At 39.1% G+C, this 19,260-nt stretch overlaps 1 protein-coding gene across 7 annotated transcripts in view; it reads right to left on the bottom strand.

The window, feature by feature from the left end:
• Positions 1–19,260, bottom strand: part of TASOR (transcription activation suppressor) — a 65,913-nt gene that overhangs the window by 37,499 nt on the left and 9,154 nt on the right. For all 7 annotated transcript variants that reach the window (XM_023201106.3, XM_026446969.1, XM_026446970.1 and 4 more), the window contains exons 2-11: positions 18,326–18,471; positions 16,046–16,138; positions 14,533–14,605; positions 14,158–14,249; positions 12,912–13,073; positions 10,484–10,608; positions 7,746–7,777; positions 6,604–6,709; positions 5,105–5,208; positions 4,922–5,025 (exon numbers count right to left, since the gene is read on the bottom strand). In XM_023201106.3, coding sequence (XP_023056874.1) covers positions 4,922–5,025; positions 5,105–5,208; positions 6,604–6,709; positions 7,746–7,777; positions 10,484–10,608; positions 12,912–13,073; positions 14,158–14,249; positions 14,533–14,605; positions 16,046–16,138; positions 18,326–18,471 — 1,037 coding nt within the window. The remainder of the gene's footprint in view (positions 1–4,921; positions 5,026–5,104; positions 5,209–6,603; positions 6,710–7,745; positions 7,778–10,483; positions 10,609–12,911; positions 13,074–14,157; positions 14,250–14,532; positions 14,606–16,045; positions 16,139–18,325; positions 18,472–19,260) is intronic.

Here is a 19,260-nt window from a genome sequence, read left to right as displayed (position 1 = left end):
ACGTGAGATGATGAAATGCCTATGTGATGAGATGGAAGTGAGGCTGATGACACAGACATTGTGATGCAGCATTAGGCTACTACTGAAAACTAATTTAAAACTTATGAATTATTTCTGGAACTTTCCATATAGTATTTTCAGACAACAGCTGACCACAGGTAACTCAAACTACAGGAAGCAAAACCAAGGATAATGGGGGACTGCTATAAAGATGAGAGGAATAAAATAAAACAAGTCTACCTTCCAGATAATGAATTCTATATAGAAACCCCCAAAAATGTATAAAAATGAACACGTTATTCAAATTTCACATTGATCTGCATTAAATCAATATGTAAATATCAATTACATTTCTATGTATACAAGAAACAGAAAATGTACTAACATGGAAAGTACTATTCACAGGCCAGGCGTGGTGGCTCACACCTGTAATCCCAGCACTTTGGGAGGTTGAGGCAGGCAGATCACTGGAGGTCAAGAGTTCGAGACCAGCCTGGCCAAAATGGCAAAACCCCCATCTCTACAAAAAATACAAAAAAAATTAGCCAGGTATGATGGTGCACACCTGTAGTCCCAGGTACTTGGGAGGCTGAGGCAGAAGAATTCCTTGAACCCGGGAAGCAGAGGTTGCAGTGAGCTGAGATCACACCACTGCATTCCAGCCTGGGTGACAGAGTGAGACTCTGTCCCCTCCCTCCCGGCAAAAAGAAGAAAGAAAATACTATTTACAAAAGCATCAAAAAATGTAAGACAGCTGGGGATAAATCTAACAAAAAATGAGCAAGACTCATATCCAGAAAATTCTAAAACTCTATTAAAAGAATACACTAGGCCAGGTGCAGTGGCTCAAACCTGTAATCCCAGCACTTCGGGAGGCTGAAGTGGGCAAAATATGAGGTCAGGAGTTTGAGACCAGCCTGACCAACATAGAGAAAGTCCCATCTCTACTAAAAATACACCATTAGCCAGGTGTGGTGGCACATGCCTGTAATCCCAGCTACTCAGGAGGCTGAGGCAGAAGAATTCCTTGAACTCAGGAGGTGGAGGTTGCAGTGAGCTGAGATCGGACCTTGGGCAACAAAAGCGAAACCCCAACAAAAATAAAAAATACACTAAAGAAAGGGCAAGATGGCCAGGCACGGTGGCTCATGCCTGTAATACCAACACTTTCGAAGGCCAAGGTAGGCAGATCACAAGGTCAAGACCAGCCGGGCCTACACGGTGAAACCCCGTCTCTACTAAGAATACAAAAATTAGCCGAGCATGGTGGGGGGCGCCTGTAATCGCCTGTTACTCTGGAGTCTGAGGCAGGGGAATCATTTGAACTCAGGAAGCGGAGAGTGCAGTGGGCCGAGATCACACCACTGCACTCCAGTGCGGCGACACAGCGAGGCTCCATCCCCCCAAAAAAAAGTCAATATAATCTTACTTTGTTTATCATCTCCCTGGGTGAAAAAACTTCCCTCGATTTCTAAGCACTACTGCAAAAAGTCTTAGTCTTCTAATATACAAAAATGTATATGCTATAAAGATAAGGGAATGTGTAATTTCATATCCCCCCAAATATTTTACTCTTCACATACCTTAAGATTTAGATCTGTAGCCATTTATCTAGTTAATTGCTCTGTTCCCCAATAATAAAACTTATTTTATCTCCCTGAGAGCATCAAGTGGGAATAGATTAAGAGATTACAGCAAAGAGAGGTTCCTAGGTTAAGTCCAGAGGTGCCAAGAAGACTATGGAGATCTCCCTAGGTATTTACATTTCAATACGGAATGAGTTCCCAGGAATTTGGAAATATCTCTTGGTCCAAGAGGGCTAAATAAATGGCTCCTGAAGAGATTTTATTTATATACCAAAGAATTGGCGTTAATATTCATAACATTTCAAAGAGACACATTCAGCATAGGAGGGAATAGCTGTCTCTTCTCCTTTATAAGCAAAGAGAAAGTATTTGTCCCCATCTCTTACCTATGAAGTATGCAGGTACTCAGGACAAGTGGCTTAGGCCTGCATGCTCTAGGGAGTCAAGGACTAGGGCAAAGGAGAGCCAATACATTTTTACTCACTGTGGGGTATTCACAAAATCTGCTTCCAATTCAGAAAACCTTGTGTGCATATCTTGGACAAAATTTAAAATATTAGTATTCCTCAATGCACTGCTCATTATCAAGAGAACTATGAATAAAGCGGCTATAGCTGGAATAATCCCAGTGAGGCCTGCTGGAAAAGGGACAGCTACACAAAATTCCTAGGTACATCAGATTCTGGGAGTGTATCCTTGTGGAATGCTAGTAACCTTTAAGATCTAGGATTTTACTTTACTTCTTGATTCTGGAAAAGACCCAGTATTCCATGAACATAATGTAATACTTGGTCACGTGAGGAACGAAATGCCATCTTTTCTATCCTGATCCTCACTATCGGTAACTGAAAAAATATTGTAATTTTCTGATAAACCCCTCATTGTCCGAATTCTCAATACTCACTCTCTGAAACACAAGAACCAAATAGATTTGAATAACTCAGTATCTCTCCATATCCAAACCTACTATCTCAACTTTCATTTTCTGAACTTGGGATCTGAATAGATTTTGATCATGAGGAATGCTTGCACCGTAGTCAGGCTTTCAGAGGAAAACAAGCAATGTAATATGAACACAAAATTATGTTCACATGCAGTGAGAAAGTAAGAAGAAAGGGCCGGGCACAGTGGCTCACCCAACACTTTGGGAGGCCGAGGCGGGTGGATCACTTGAGGTCAGGAGTTTGAGACCAGCCTGGGCAACATAAAACCCTATCTCTACTAAAAATACAAAAATTAGCTGGGTGTCATGGTGCATGCCTCTAATCCCAGCTATTCAAGAAGCTGAGGCAGGAGAATCGCTTGAACCTGGAAGGTGGAGGTTGCAGTGAGCTGAGATTGCACCACTGCACTCCAGTCTGGGTGACAGAGGCAGACTCTGTCTCAAAAAAAAAAGAGAGTGAAAGAGGGAAAGAGAAAGAGAGAGAGAGAGAGAGTGTGTGTGTGTGTGTTTTCATTCTAGGACATTTAACTGACAGGTTTCTAGCCTGTAAGTCAGACTCCTAAGAGTTTTATAACTCTGCCTGTAAGTTTTATGTGCAATCTGACTATCCCATCTATAAACAAGAGACTGATTAAGCACATATACATGAAAATAATTAAATTCGACATAGCCATTAAACATGAAGCTGCAGGTTCTGAAACTCAAAGATATTTGACTGCCATTCGACTACCTGGAAACTGAGGCTCAACAAAGTGAGAAGTAAAAAGTCAACTGCCCTAAAACTTGTATTAAATGGCACACCTGCGCAAAAAAGTTGTATCCCTCTTTCCTGGAACTTTTGACCAACATTTAGCAAGACAAAAAGAAACCTTGTAACAGCCACTTCCCTTCTCTACAACCACCTCCTCGCCTTCAGCTAAACCACACATATTGGCATCACATTCATTTTCCACTCACTGCTCAACCCATCACAGTCTGATGTTTGACCCAATCCCTCTACTCAAACTAGATACACTTCAGTATTAAATTGGACCCTACCTCAAAAATATCCCATAAATCAGTCTCTTTTTATATCATTACCTTTCTCATCCAACCCACCATCACCCTCTAATCTAATAGCTTCTACCTCATCTCTCCCCTCTCCAATTTGTTCTCTACAGAGTAACTAACGTATAATTATTCAAAACAGATCTTATGTTGCATACACTTTCAAAGTTTCAATGCACACCCTTGAAAACCCTTCAAAATCTGCTGCTCTTAGGATCAAATCCAAATTTCCAAACACTTGAACACTGCCTGAATGATGCTGTATGACACAGGTCCCTACTACTTTCCCCCAACTACTCTAGTGTTCGTTTATCTCTTCAACCTCACCATGTTTGTTTTTCTTGGATTTTCAAATATGCCACTGTCTCTACTGGAACAAACCACAGCTATCTGAGTAACTCTATCACTCTATAATAGAGAAGAAAACAGAAACTCTGTCTCTTTCTTTACTGAACTATATTATATACCCTGTGTAAGAAAATGATACTCAAAAAATATATGGTGATGATCACATTCCTTCTTCTTGAGATGGAGTTTCACTCGCCCAGGCTGGAGTGCAATGGCGGCGACCTTGGCTCACCACAACCGTTGCCACCCCGGTTCAAGCGATTCTCCTGCCTCAGCCTCCCGAGTAGCTGAGACTACACCACACCGAGATAATTTTGTATTTTTAGTAGAGACACGGTTTCGCAATGTTGCTCAGGATGGTCTCGATCTCCTGATCTCGTGATCTGCCCGCCTCGGCCTCCCAAAGTTGTGGGATTACAGGCATGAGCCACCACGCCCGGCCTGATAATCAACATTCTTAATCACAAAGTTGACATTCCATGGGGGCTGGGCATGGTGGCTCACGCCTGTAATTCCAGCACTTTGGGAGGCTAAGGCGGGCAGATCACGAGGTCAGGAGATTGAGACTATCCTGGACAACACGGTGGAACCCCATCTCTACTAAAAATACAAAAATTAGCTGGGTGTGGTGGCGTGCACCTGTAATCCCAGCTACTCGGGAGACTGAGGCAGGAAAATTGCTTGAACCCAGGAAGGCAGAGATTACAGTGAACTGAGATCACTCCATGTACTCCAGCCTGGTGAGACAGCGAGACTCCGTCTCAAAAAAAAAAAAGATATTCCATGGGAAAGACTGGTTTGCATAAGCTCTGATACCATGCCCCAAAGAAAAGAATACCAGAAGCCACAGTAAAACACTGTTAATTAAACAGTAACAACAGACAGACACCTCATGGTACTTTCAGAGGCAAAAATAAACTGAAACACTAATATGATCATACATGAATATGCGTATTTGTAAGAAAGAATGAGAAACATCAAAAAACCTTTCACTCACAAGTTTTTCTCTGTCTAGTTTTTGCAGTAAACTCTCCATGTTACTTCCAATTCTTGTCTTTTCTACCACTTCATAAAGGCTGCAATACATTCCATTCTTCAAAACTGACATAAGAAAAATACATAGTAAATATCCAAATCAAGTCTGCTTCTAATGCATTTCAATAAAATTAAATTACCTTACCTTCATTTGGACCTAAGTAAGTTTCCTTATAAAACAATGCTGGAGGGATTTTCTGTTTCAGATGATCAATACTCATAACTGTTTCAACATCTAACTTCTCAGGTCTGAAAGAAAATTTAAAAAGCATGTTTGCCTTATACGTATTTTCAACTCTAGCAATCTTAACACATACACAAAAAAGTATACTTGATGGAAAATGGAAAAGCGTATCTACTAACATCTCACCTTATTCTAAAGGTCTTTTGTTTTGTGACAGTCTCACTCTGTCACCTAGGCTGGACTGCAGTAGTACGATCATAGCTCACTGCAGCTTCAACCTCCTAGGATCAAGTGATCCTCCCACCTCAACCTCTGGAAAGTAGCTGGGACTACAGGCATGCGCCACCACACAAGGGTAATTTTGGGTTTTTTTTTTGGGGGGGTCTTTTTGTAGAGACAAGGTCTCCCTACGTTGCTCAGGCTGGTCTCAAATTCCCAGTCTCAAGTGATCCTCCCACCTCAGTCTCCCAAAGTGTTGGGATTACAGGATTGAGAAACTATGCCCAGCAGTAAAGGGGATTTGATACTGGAAGTCCAGATATATACATGGGTAGATAGCTAGCCAGGCAGTATTTCCAACCTTCCATCTTTAAGCCAGAAACTAAAAGGCTGTCATTTTATTAAGGACAACTGAAGTATAAACTGTTAATCTTCACACGTTTATGAAGGCTCACAATGACAGAAGCAAAAGATTTTGGACCTTTCTATACCAACATATGCTGCATAGGAACGAAAACAGCCTGTATATTTCAACTCACCAAATCAAAGCTCTTCCCAACAAAGAATGGGTAACTTTTAAGTCTACTATATTCAAAATGCTAAATAAAAAATATATATCTACTACTTAGGATAAAACTAAAAAATTCTATTTCAGATTTAAATCACTAAGAAAAAGTTTTAGGCCGGGCACAGTGGCTTACACCTGTAATCCCAACACTTTGTGAGGCCAAGGAGGGAGGATCACCTGAGGTCAGGAGTTTAGACCAGCCTGGCTAACATGGCAAAGCCCCATCTCTACTAAAAATACAAAAAAAAAAAAAAAAAAAAAATTAGCTGGGCATGGTGGCAGGAGCCTGTAATCCCAGCTATTCAGGAGGCTGAGATGGGAGAATCACTTGAACCCAGGAAGCGAAGGTTGCAGTGAGCTGATATTGCGCCACCGCACTCCAGATTGAGAGACAAGAGCGAAACTCCATCTCAAAAAAAAAAAAAAAAAGATAAAGAAAAAATTTTATGCCGTAAATGTACTGACTAGCCTATCCTCAAATCAAGACAGAGAGGGAGAGGACTCATATTGCCAAATGACCTAATTTCAAATCAACCTTTTAAAAAACAAACCAATATTTATATAGAAGTTCTTATGAAGCAAAATAAAATTTAAATATGAAAAGGAAATAAGGAAAAAGGCTCAAGAAAGTGATAAAATTAGCAACCACGAACTGCTCTTTACTTATACTTACAGTTTGATAGGCAAAAAAGCACGAGTGGCTGACCTCAGAGAAATATAACACAAAAGTTTTCCTTTATTTAAAAGCTGTCCTTTCCACAAGGTATAGTTATATTTATCTAAATAAAAAGAATGACACAGCTTAGTCACTTGGCAGCCCAGAGGAGTGCACATTTATTAGAAATGAGGGAAAATATCTGAAACAAGATTTAAGTAGGAGGAAAAAAAAAAAAAAAAAAAAAGTGATACTTCTACACTTCTATTTACTAAGAGTTCAAATATTAGGATTTTTGTTTCAGGTATTTATCCCCTGGCAAAATCATTCCAGTTGCAAAGAACAACAAATGTATCTGTCTAAATGTCATTATCAGAAAAGCTGTGGAGCAAAGACAATTATTCATCTCTTATTTCCTCCAAAGGGACACTGTATTAGATCTGGTTGATTATATGAATGCCTACAATGTCCTGTATCTTCTACTCATTGTCTTTTCATTATAAAGAAAATTTAAATTAGGCTGGGCACAGTGGCTCACACCTGTAACCCCAGCGCTTTGAGAGGCCAAGGCAGGTGGATCATTTAAGGTCAGGAGTTCGAGACCAGCCTGGCCAACATGGTGAAACCCCATCTCTACTAAAAATACAAAAAATTAGGCGGGTGTGATGTCGGCTGTAATCCTAGCTACTCAGAAGGAGGCTGAGGCTGGAGAGTCACTTGAACCCAGGAAGCAGAGGTTGCAGTGAGCTAAGATCATGCCACCACACTCCAGCCTAGGCAAGAGTAAGACTCCATCTCAGGAAAAAAAAAAAGAAGAAACTTTAAAATAGTTTAACATCAATGCTACTTTCAATCTTCTCTACTTCTCTTCTAAATCCTGTACCTTTGGTGAATTTAATACTTTTAAAAAGCTGAGTTATAAAACCTGTTTTATTTTTTATCTTTTTCAATTGAAGTGTTAAAACCTTTTGGTCTATTCACAGCAGCAGATTTTCAAAGGGGATCTTATGCTTGGACAACCAAATGCTGATGCTACATTACAACTTTTTTCATACTTTGCAGATTTTCATTCATTATAAAAATAATACAAAGCACTTAATCTTTTGCTATATGTACTTATTCTTTCCATTTATAAAACTAAAGAAACATAAATCTCTTACCTATGTTTCTATCTGCATTAAAGCTGTTAGATCTACAAATTTTTTAAAAGGAAAGAAAAACATTACTCATTAGTATAATCATAAAAATTAACATATAAGACTTTGATATAAGTGCAATTTTTAATGGCATACTACAGTTAAGTCCTTCCTCCAGGTAGGAAGAACAAAGAAATTACTCATTACAAAATCTAGTAAATCCAAGTCTACTTAGAGAAAACAGAAGTACTTACTTTGCTCATTTTACCACATTTACCCAAATTTAAAGGAGCTGTTTTTTCCAAAAATATTAATCAAGAGAGAACAGCATCCACCAAAGTCTCTTGTCAATTATTTTGGTGACAACATTAGAAGACACAGCCTCAATACATAAATACATTAGTTCATCATTCAATAAATATGTACTAAACTCTTATTATTTATCAGGCACAGTTCTAGGTAATAGTATTAAACAAAGTTCCAACGTACATAAATCTAATGAGGAAGACAGAAAACAATGTTATGTAACAGATCATGATGGTTTTAAGTGCTATAAAAAGAGACATTAAGAGTATAGAGGTAAAAAAAAAAAAAAAAAAAACAGAGAAACCTCAATGATAAGGAGATACCTGAAGAAATGCAGAATGAATTACGCAGCTTACTGGGGAAAGAGAGAGAACAGCAAATAGCAGAGGCCCTGAAGCAGGAGCATTCATGGAATATTCAAGGTACAAGGATGGATGTTCAATCAATGCTCCTTTGAAATGATATAGAGGTCAAGAGATGGAATCAAAGAGGAGGCAAAGAAATTAATAGTCATTATTCCTGGGGGCATGACCTCATAATAATTTTAAGTGCTAGATGTCTTTTAAAGACTACTTATGAAAAACACTATAGTGATGTATATATTATAGTGATCATAAATTTAGAGCCACAAAAAATGAAAGCCACAACTGTCTTGATACTATGTCAATTGGTACCCGTGGCTACATATGGTTTCCAAGGATTATTCACCTACATGAAAAAAGGACCGTAAATGGGAGAGAAGATAATTTGATCTGGAAAACTGACAAAGAGGTCAACCTCAAAAATGTACATATTATGTTTCATGATATATGGTTTTAAAACAGTAGTATTTCTAAATTAATTAATAGATATCACACATGACTTCAAATATGTATAGACACCCGAAGTAAAAATGAGCAGACATCTGACCATCTCACCTACATCCCTATAAATTTACTTACTCCATTTGGCTAAAACATTTTTAGAATCACCACATGGGGAAAAAATGGTAACTGCTTCCTATTTGGTCACCTTATCCTAGAGCTTATAAGAAATATTCAATAACACAAGAACAGAAAACCAAAAAAAAAAAAAAGAAAGAAAGAAATCATCAGGCCAGGTGTGGCAGCTCATGCCTATAATCCCAGTGCTTTGGAATACCAAGGCAGGGGAACTGCTTGAGGCTAAGAGTTTGAGACCAGCCTGGGCAACACAGCAAGACCCATTTCCACAAAAATTAAAAATAAACCAGACGTGATGGTGTACGCCTGTGGTTCCGGCTACTTAGGAAGATGGCTTGCACGCAGCAGTTTGAGGCTGCAGCAAGCTATGATCGCACCACTTAACTCACTCCAGCCTGGGCAAAAGAGCAAGACTTTGTCTCTAAAGAGAAAAAAAAGAAACCAATGGTCCTCAATACTGACTGAAAATCAGAATCACCTGGAAGTTTTTAAAAACTATCAATGCCTTGACTGCCCACTAACTATTTGATTGGTTTGTGGTGAGGTATGAGCATCCTTTGTAGAAGCTCCCCATTTCCAAGAGTGCTAACACACAAAATCTCACTTTTTAAAAAAAATACAGACAGAGTCTCACTCTGTCTCCCAGGCTGTAGTGCAGTGGTGCGATCAAGGCTCACTACCAACCTCCGCCGCCCAGGTTCAAGCAATTCTCTTGCCTCAGCTTCCCAAGTAGCTAGGACTACAGGCGCGCACCACCATATCCGGCTAAGTTTTTTGTAGTTTTAGTAGAGACAGGATTTCACCATGTTGGACAGGCTGTTCTTGAACTCCTGACCTCAGGTGAGCCACCCACCTCGGCCTCCCAAAGTGTTGGGATTACAGGCGTGAGCCACTGCGCCCAGTCAAAATCTCACTTTTTAAAACTGCTACTTACTGGCCAGGCATGGTGGCTCACACCTGTAATCCCAGCACTTTGGGAGGCCAAGGTGGGTGGATCACAAGGTCAGGAGATGGAGACCATCCTAGCTAACACAGTGAAACCCTGTCTCTACTAAAAATATTAAAAAAATTAGCTGGGCATGGTGGTGTGCGCCGGTAGTCTCAGCTACTCCGGAGGCTGAGACAGAATGGCGTGAACCTGGGAGGCGGAGCTTGCAGTGAGCCAGATCGTGCCACTGCACTCCAGCCTGGTGGATAGAGTGAGACTCTGTCTCAAACAAACAAACAAAAAAAAACCTGTCACTTACTCAACTACACAAACCTTCATTTCTAAGGAAGAGATTAACCAGATGAGGTTTAAATTTTAGCTTGTATTTATTTCCACATGGTAAACTAACTGTTCTTCACACTGACCATTTAAAAGTCATTGTAAACACTTCAGTCTCCAACTAACTTCAAGGGAAGTTAAAAAAAAAAAAAAAATGGGAAAGAAACAAAATGGTCCTCCTAACTCAGCAGTGCAGGATCTGTAGTAGAGTATCACTGTGGATGATGTCTAAAACTCCTAAGTCTTACCTTGATGAAGGTACAAACTTCGGAGTTTGTATATCATCTTTGTAAGTAAAAGACACAACTGCATATGGACAAACGTGTCTTGGTCTTCGCCTTAGCTCATCAAAGCCATACTCATAAAAATAATACTAAAAATAAGAAAATGCAAAATTAACTTCTTTAAAAAGGCAAGGTGAAACCTTATATTTATCTGCCTGATTTCTGAGAAACAGAAAACCATATATGCACCTCTGACAAAAAATGTCTTTAAGCTCTGCTTGCCAATTTAACTAAAATAATTAGTACTTTTTATTCATTTTGTGATATAAAATATTCTGCATCTAAGTGTGTAAGATCCCAGAGTATTACTAAGTATTCCAAAAGTTTACTTCTGAAGAGTTGACCACTGGGAGCTTCCTAATAAAAATATTATAAACAGAGCCTAAGCTTGCAGGTCAGCTCAGAATAGCCAATCTAATACAAAAAGCAAAATACTAAGAACACAATCGCAACTAAACCAAACTATAGTTTTGCTATTTCAAAAGAAAAACACACCTGGGCTCCAATTGCAAATAAAATAGCAAAGGAGATATGGAAAAGAATATGAACATAGGTGACAAAGGTAGCTGACCCTCTTCTCATTATGCATCAGCCTTTCCCCTTCACCTCTTCACCACATTCAGTATAGTACAGTTTTGTAACTTGCAGACTAGTGATTTTCACTTTAAGAATGCCTGAGTTTATGAACACAGTAGTATTGTCCTTCAAAGTCCATTCCCCTGGGAAACTATTGATTCCAATAATGTTGTTATTGCTCTAAAAATGCCTGGAGTTTTTTAAAAACATAAGGCCAGTTTGCAAGTCCTTCTAGAAAAGCCAGTAACTATCTTACATGTATACTTCACACCTACTAATACTGCTACTGTCCAGAAGGTAATCAAATGAGTCAGTTCCAAATGACTTTGGTGAATATAATTTTTGCTGAAAGCCCACAACAATAGTTCTTAAAATTTTATTTTACATAATTAAAGAAAGAACATTTCCAAGTTAACATTACTACTTTTCACAAACAGTCCATTTGGTTATAGACATTTTTTTAATGTTAAAAAGAACAGGTGCGGTGGCTCATGCCTATAATCCCGACACTTTGGGAGGCTGAGGCAGGTGGGATCACCTGAGCTCAGGAGTTTGAGACCAGCCTGGCCAACATGGTGAAACCCCGTCTCTACTAAAAAAATACAAGAAATTAGCTAGGTGAGGTGGCAGGTGCCTACAATCCCAGCTACTCGGGAGGCTGAGGCAGGTGAATCACTTGAACCTTGGGGGCAGAGGTTGCAGTGAACCAAGATCATGCCACCACACTCCAGACTGGACAACAGAGCGAGACTCCGTCTCAAAATAAAATAACAAAATACTAAAACAAAAAAACAAGAATAGGGAGGCCGAAGTGGGAAGATCACTTGAGCCCAGGAGTTCTAGACCAGTCTGGGCAAAACCGTGAGACCCCCATCTCTATTTAAACAAACACAAAAACAAAAAACCATTGCTTTATAGTCAAACCTCATATAAAAACTTAACACTCAAGTTCATCAAATGTTACTTTTATTTATGTGTGGTTTATTGTATGTCAATTATACTTGAATAAGGCTTTAAAAATAAGTCTAGGTTTGCATCTTTAAAAATGTTAATAAAGATAGAAAATATCTATCAAATCAATAGTACGAAATGTTATGACTTAAGACATTTCAAGGGATTTCAACTTTACCTTGAAAGATGAGTAATATCGTATTAGGCAGGAGACCTTTCTAGGCCAGGAAATGCCAAGGTTTCAAAACGAAATAAGATGTGTTGGCCGGGCGCGGTGGCTCAAGCCTGTAATCCCAGCACTTTGGGAGGCCGAGACGGGCGGATCACGAGGTCAGGAGATCGAGACCATCCTGGCTAACACGGTGAAACCCCGTCTCTACTAAAAATACAAAAACTAGCTGGGCGAGGTGGTGGGCGCCTGTAGTCCCAGCTACTCGGGAGGCTGAGGCAGGAGAATGGCGTGAACCCGGGAGGCGGAGCTTGCAGTGAGCTGAGATCTGGCCACTGCACTCCAGTCCGGGCGACAGAGCAAGGACTGTCCGCCTCAAAAAAAAAAAAAAAAAAAAAAGATGTGTTGAGGGCAATGACCATACAAAAACCAGGCCACAGTCTACCAGCAGGAAGAGCTAGACTAGGCAGTCTATAAATATTACCCTGTAACCTTGAAGAGCCACTGTATGTTTCTGAGACATCTCAGAAAACACTGAACAAACAGCAGCAACAGACACTGGAATCTGGAAGTGATATGCAGAAACCAGAGTCTGGACTCGTGTGGGGACAGAGAGAACTGAAAGGGAGACATTTTAAAGGATTTGTTAACAAACAGATAGGCGGTCATAAAATTACAACAGATCCTGGCACCTACCTGAGTAAGCTCATAGGCTCTGTAAGCCAAAAGTGATGTAATTCGATTGGCATTCTTCGACATGTGACATTCATGCTTTGGTGTGGGGTCCAAAGCACTTTTATTTAACATAGATTCCAAACTTTTTACACCCATGGGGTCATATATACTCTTTATTTTACCCTAAAATAGAGAAAACCTTTTAAGTGTCTACCTCAACCTAATTGTTGACTATATAACATTAATATTATGAAATACTTCTTTGAATATAGATCAACTATACCAACCATGTTTTCCCTTCAATATCTCACAGAACAGGTGGGCGCCAAGGCCGGCGGATCACCTGGAGTCAGGAGTTTAAGACTAGCCTGGCCATCATTACGAAACTCTGTCTCTACTAAAAATACAAAAACTAGCAGTGCATGGTGGTGCACGCCTGTAATCCCAGGTACTCAGAAGGCTATGGCAGGCAGAACTGCTTGAACCTGGGAGGCAGAGGTTGCAGTGAGCCGGGATTATGCCACTGTACTCCAGCCTGGGTGACAGAGTGAGACTCATTCTCCAAAAAATAAATAAAATAATATCTCACAGAACACTTTTACCAAATTTGAAGCAGTAAGAAAAAGTTAATCACTAAAAAAAAATCATTTGAACTTGTTTAATAACAAGTAAATATAAACTCCATTCACAATACTCTTCACTAACATAAATTATATTACCAACATATTACTCTCTACATTCCTTTCTTTGGAAAGGAAAACAAACTCTTAAGAATGGTTAGCTTAGATCAAAGATGGCAAACAGGCCGGGCACAGTGGCTCATGCCTGTAATCCCAGCACTTTGGAAGGCCAAGGCAGGTGGATCACAATGTCAGGAGATCAAGACCATCCTGGCAAACACAGTGAAACCCCGTCTCTACTGAAAATACAAAAAATTAGCCAGGTGTGGTGGCGGGCACCTGTAGTCCCAGCTACTTGGGAGGCTGAGGCAAGAGAATGGCATGAACCCAGGAGACAGAGCTTGCAGTAAGCCATGATGGTGCCACTGCACTCCATCCAGCCTGGGCGACAGAGCGAGACTCCGTCTCAAAAAACAATACACACACAAAAAAGATGGCAAATAAACCATTTTCAAAAGAATCTTTAACTACCAAACACTAGCAAGCATGACCTTTTCAACAATCTTCTAAAGACTTAGCATCATCTAAAAATTAAAATCCAAATCAAGTGTAGTTTTTCATCTATGAAATGTGTAAGTTTAAATTACCTTCATTATTTTAAAAATAACAACATCACCCATTGCCCCCGTGTCCAAAGGATTCACTTGTAATAAATCAGCATACCTAGAAAGATAGACACCTAGAAAAGTGGGAAAAATTAAGGAAACTGATTATATTTTTCAAAATCACTAGAACTAAAGACATTTTTAAAAAGCTATCCTTGATCAATTTGAAGTGTGCAGAAAGTCAGAAACAAAAGATAAAACTGATCTTACATTTCAGAACCTATGAGTAGTCTCTTTTTCTGGAAACATAATAAAGCATGAATTTAATAACAACTGCAGTGAAATTACATGAGATAATATATTTTTAGACAGCAACTTAATAGTAGATATTTATATTTAAAAAGAAAAAAAGATTACCCATGGAAGGACTGCCAAGAATTGTTATTTTGGACTGACCCACATGTAATCCTTTTTCACATATGCTTTGAACCTAAATTAAAAAAAAATTACTTCATCTTGCAGTCATAACATTTAAAACATGAAAAAATAATTTTATAAACTTGTTTTAAATAAAAACAAAGCTTCTAAACTACATATCATTCTAAATCACAGAAAACTTATATATTTGCCACTTTATAAATATTAACGTAAAACTGACTTACGCTTCTCAAAGTAAACATATCTAGAATCCATTTTTCTTTGTTTAATTTTTTTAGAGACAGGGTCTCCCTCTGCCCCCTAGGCCGGAATGCAGTGGCAAGACCTTGAACTCCTTGCCTCAAGTGATTCTCCAACCTCAACCTCCTGAGTAACTAGGCCTACAAATGCGTGCCACCATGCCTGGCTAGTTTTCAATCATTTTTCTTTATACCAGAGGTGACAGATACTCTCTCCTGCCACTCAATATATATAACCATTACTTTTCAAAGAGAATTAGAAACAGCAAAATATTATTCCACCTAAATACCTTCAGTTAAAAGGGGAAAAAACAGACCAGGCATGGTGGCTCACACCTGTAATACCAGCCCACTTTGGGAGGCCAAGGCAGGCAGATCACTTGAGGTCAGGAGTTCAAGACCAGCCTGGCCAACATGGGGAAACCCCAACTCTACTAAAACCACACAAAAAAGATAAGCCAGGTGCAGTGGCTCATCCTGTAATCCCAGCTACTCGGGAGGTTGAGGCACAAGAGTCACTTGTATCTGGGAGAAGGAGGCCGCAGTGAGCCGAGATCATACCATTTCACTCCAGCCTGAGCGACAGAGTGAGACTCCATCTCAAAAAAAAAAAAAGAAGAAAAATGGTTCCAGGCACACATAATCAACAATATAGAAGAACAGAAGATAATCTCACATACAATCAATAATATAGAAGATAATCTTCTTAAGAGAAAAGGCCGGGGGTGGTGGCTCACACCTGTAATCCCAGCACTTTGGGAGGCCAAGGTGGGTGGATCACGAGGTCAGGAGTTCAAGAGCAGTCTGGCCAACATGGTGATACCCCATCTCTATTAAAAATACAAAAATTAGCCAGGCGTTGTGGGGTATGTCTGTAACCCCAGCTACTTGGGAGGCTGAGGCAGGAGAATCGCTTGAACTCAGGAGACAGAAGTTACAGTGAGCCAAGATCATGCCACTGTACTCCAGGCTGGGTGACAGAGCAAGACTCCATCTCAGAAAAAAAAATAAAGAGAAAAGTATTATTATCAAGCACATTCTAGGGTAAGAAAATAGGACTGGTCAGAGAAAAAACTGAGTACATTTGAAAAACAAATTACAAACAATAAACATTTTGCCCCCTTAAATCATGCATTCCACTTATATTTCAAAAAAAGTCTATAACTGTCAAGTATATTGTTGAATAATCACAAAATTAGTAATTTACAATGGAAACATCCTCAAATTGTTTTTTATAAAATGCATTAACTCACCTGGTATCGATCGACCATCAGAAATGCATAGGATTCTGAAAGTTCCTTATCTAAACGACCATCAAACTTCAGTTCTCTTCGCTTTTCTGTAAACTAAATGAAATTAAATCTATAACAACGCCTTAGCATGTGATTATGTTTTTCAAGCTACAAGTTTTTTTCCCCAAGAAATCTCATACCTACCAAAATAGAAAAATAATCTCTATCTCTATACTCTCTGTCCTTCAGTTTTCCCCTATTTTAACTGGCTCTTTATATATATTAATATAGCCAAACATCTAATGCTCATCAATCTTTAAATGTCTCTTATAATTTTTTTTTTTTTGACATGGAGTCTTGCTCTGCTGCCCAGGCTGGAGGTGCAGTGGCCAATCTCAGCTCACTGCAAGCTCCGCCTCCCAGGTTCACGCCATTCTCCTGCCTCAGCCTCCCAAGTAGCTTGGACTACAGGCACCCACCACCACAACCGGCTAATGTCTTGTGTTTTTTTTTCAGTAGAGACAGGGTTTCACCATGTTAGCCAGGATGGTCTTGATCTCCTGACCTTGTGATCCGCCCGCCTCAGCCTCCCAAATCACTGGGATTACAGGCATGAGCCACCACGCCCGGCCTAATTTCTCTTATAATTTTACCACATTACAACTCTCCCACAGATTATAAATTAACGCTTTAGTTATCTTTGCATCTCCCACTTACTTAACATGGTACACTGCATCCAATAGGTGGTTTAATAAATCTGCTGAATGACCAGACTATAAACTCAACTAGGACAAGAAAAATGCTTCTTTTCTCTGTAACTGTATTCTCAATGACAAGCACATAAGATGTGCTCCATAAATATTTACAGGATAGAAGAGTGACTTCATGTAAGTAGTCGGAACTATAAGTTATCCTAAACTGCTGGCTTTCCTATCTATAAAACAGATATACATTTAAAATATAAAATATCTAACATTTTATATTCAGGCTATTACTGCTCTTCAATAACGTAACTAATGAATCTTCAGACTAAATTTTCATATAAAATTAACAAATAAATGCTATCATACCATGAAGCCACATCAATTCAAACTACTAAGATTTTAATTTTCTCTGGGATTCAGTAACACTAGTGCCCTTTAGGGAACCTTTCAAAATTAAATCCTGGTATCACTTGGTTAACCAACTTGCAAAAATAAAAAATTCATATTTCAGGCCCATCAGAAAGCATTATGCATCAAATATTTTGAAACATCTACACATGCTGGCTTTTCCTAAATCAAAACTCAAATATTCTAATTTGTACAGGAAACTTAAGTTCACTGTCTAACATGCTTAATTGTTCTTCTTTGATTGAACTTTTTCACTAAGAATATCTACTAATGACAAAATCATCATATAGCCACCAGGCAATAATTGTGGAAAAAATTAAGCATGTCCTAAAAACAAATACACCCACATATTTGATTTCATTAATTACCTTCCAATTTAGGCATTTAATTAACATGTACAATACTCAAAGAGCAAAAAGCCCTACGAATTCAATTTATTTACTTATTTATCTGAGACAGAGTTCTTGTTCTATCACCCAAGCTTGAATGTAGTGGCACAATCTCAGCTCACTGCAACCTCATGGGTTCAAGCAATTCTTGTGCCTCAGCCTCCCAAGAAGCTGGATTACAGGCATGTGCCACCATGCCTAGCTAATTATTATAGAGTCAGGTTTTGCCACATTGGCCAGGCTGGTCTCAAACTCCTGGCCTCAAGCAACCTGTCCGCCTAAGCCTCCCAAAGTGCTAGGATTACAGGCATGAGCCACAATGCTCAGTTGAATTTACAATTAAACCATTAGCCTAGTAAGTCATCGCTATACTTTTTTCAGTTAAAAAATTATTTTATACTATTGCTATTAATAACAATTTTAACATAGCAGATAAATGTAATGCTACAGCAACATTTGGTGGGAAAAAGAGATATCATTTAAAACTTGTTTTCCCAATTAGGCAGGCATGGTGGCACATGCCTGTAATCCCAGCTACTCTGGAGGCCGAGGCAGAATTGCTTGAACCGGGGAGGCGGTGGTTGCAGTAAGCGGAGATCGCACCACTGCACTCGAGCCTGGGCAACAAGAGCGAAACTCCATCTCAAAAAAAAAAAAACAACAAAAAAACACACAACAACTTGTTTTCCCTTTGTAATTTGGTTTTCCTAAAAATTTTAGTATTTCTGGAGAAAATTTTTTTCCCAGGCTGTTAACTGGTTCTGAAAACAATCTTACAGTAAGTACAATTTAAAACATACCTCCTTTTCCAAAAGCTCATTGTGTATCAAGCAAGCACGTCTGTAGTTAAAATTTGTTACTGAGGTTGGTTCAAGGTAAGAAGAATGGAGAATATTTACAACATCTTCAAATTCTCGAGAGCCTGGAGTTAATGGCTGGAAAAGTGCTAAAATAAAAAAAAAAAAACATTTAAAATGTTTAACATTACTCCATCTTAAATATAGCTTCTTATATTTTTGTGGGCTAATGTAACCTTAAACACGAAAAAAGGCATGAAGGCTATCTTACTTTGTGATATGCAAACGAGATACTTACTAACTCATTGAAAAAAATGTAAAACTAGTTGCCTACATATGCCAGTTCCTTCAACAATGAGGATCTGGCATTACATACACAGACAAGGAAGTTGCAATTTTGCCAACCTTAGGCATGCTACATCAGGTAACCTAAATTGCTTAAAGACTCTTATAAGAACCTGTGTTTATACTCAACTTGTCTCAGCTCCTATTTTATGTTACACTGAAGTATGTCTCAGATTGTGTATTTCAGCAAACTAAATACCTACACCATATATGAAAGCATAAAAACATTCAAGACATTATGTGAAGTAACAAAATATGTGCTATTACTGACACACTGGTCTTTAAAAAAAAAAAAAAAAAAGGCTTGGTGGCTCATGATTGTAATTCCAGCTCTTTGGGAGGCCAAGGCAGCAAGACTGCTTGAGCTCAGGAGTTCGAGAGCAGCCTGGGCAACATAGTGAGACCCTGTCTCCACAAACCATTAAAAAAAAAGAAAAAAAATTAGCAGGCATGGTGGTGCATGCCTGTAGTCCCAGCTACTTAGGAGGCTGAGGCAGGAGGATCCTTTGAGTGCAGGAGTTCAAGGATGCAGTGAGCCATGTTCATGCCACCACACTCCAGCCTGGGAGACAGAGCAAGACCCAGTCTCAAAA

The sequence above is a fragment of the Piliocolobus tephrosceles genome, chromosome 2, assembly GCF_002776525.5.
Source record: "Piliocolobus tephrosceles isolate RC106 chromosome 2, ASM277652v3, whole genome shotgun sequence".
Taxonomy (NCBI): domain Eukaryota; kingdom Metazoa; phylum Chordata; class Mammalia; order Primates; family Cercopithecidae; genus Piliocolobus; species Piliocolobus tephrosceles.
Note: the sequence above shows the minus strand (reverse complement) of the source record. Positions and strands in the feature narration are given on the sequence as shown.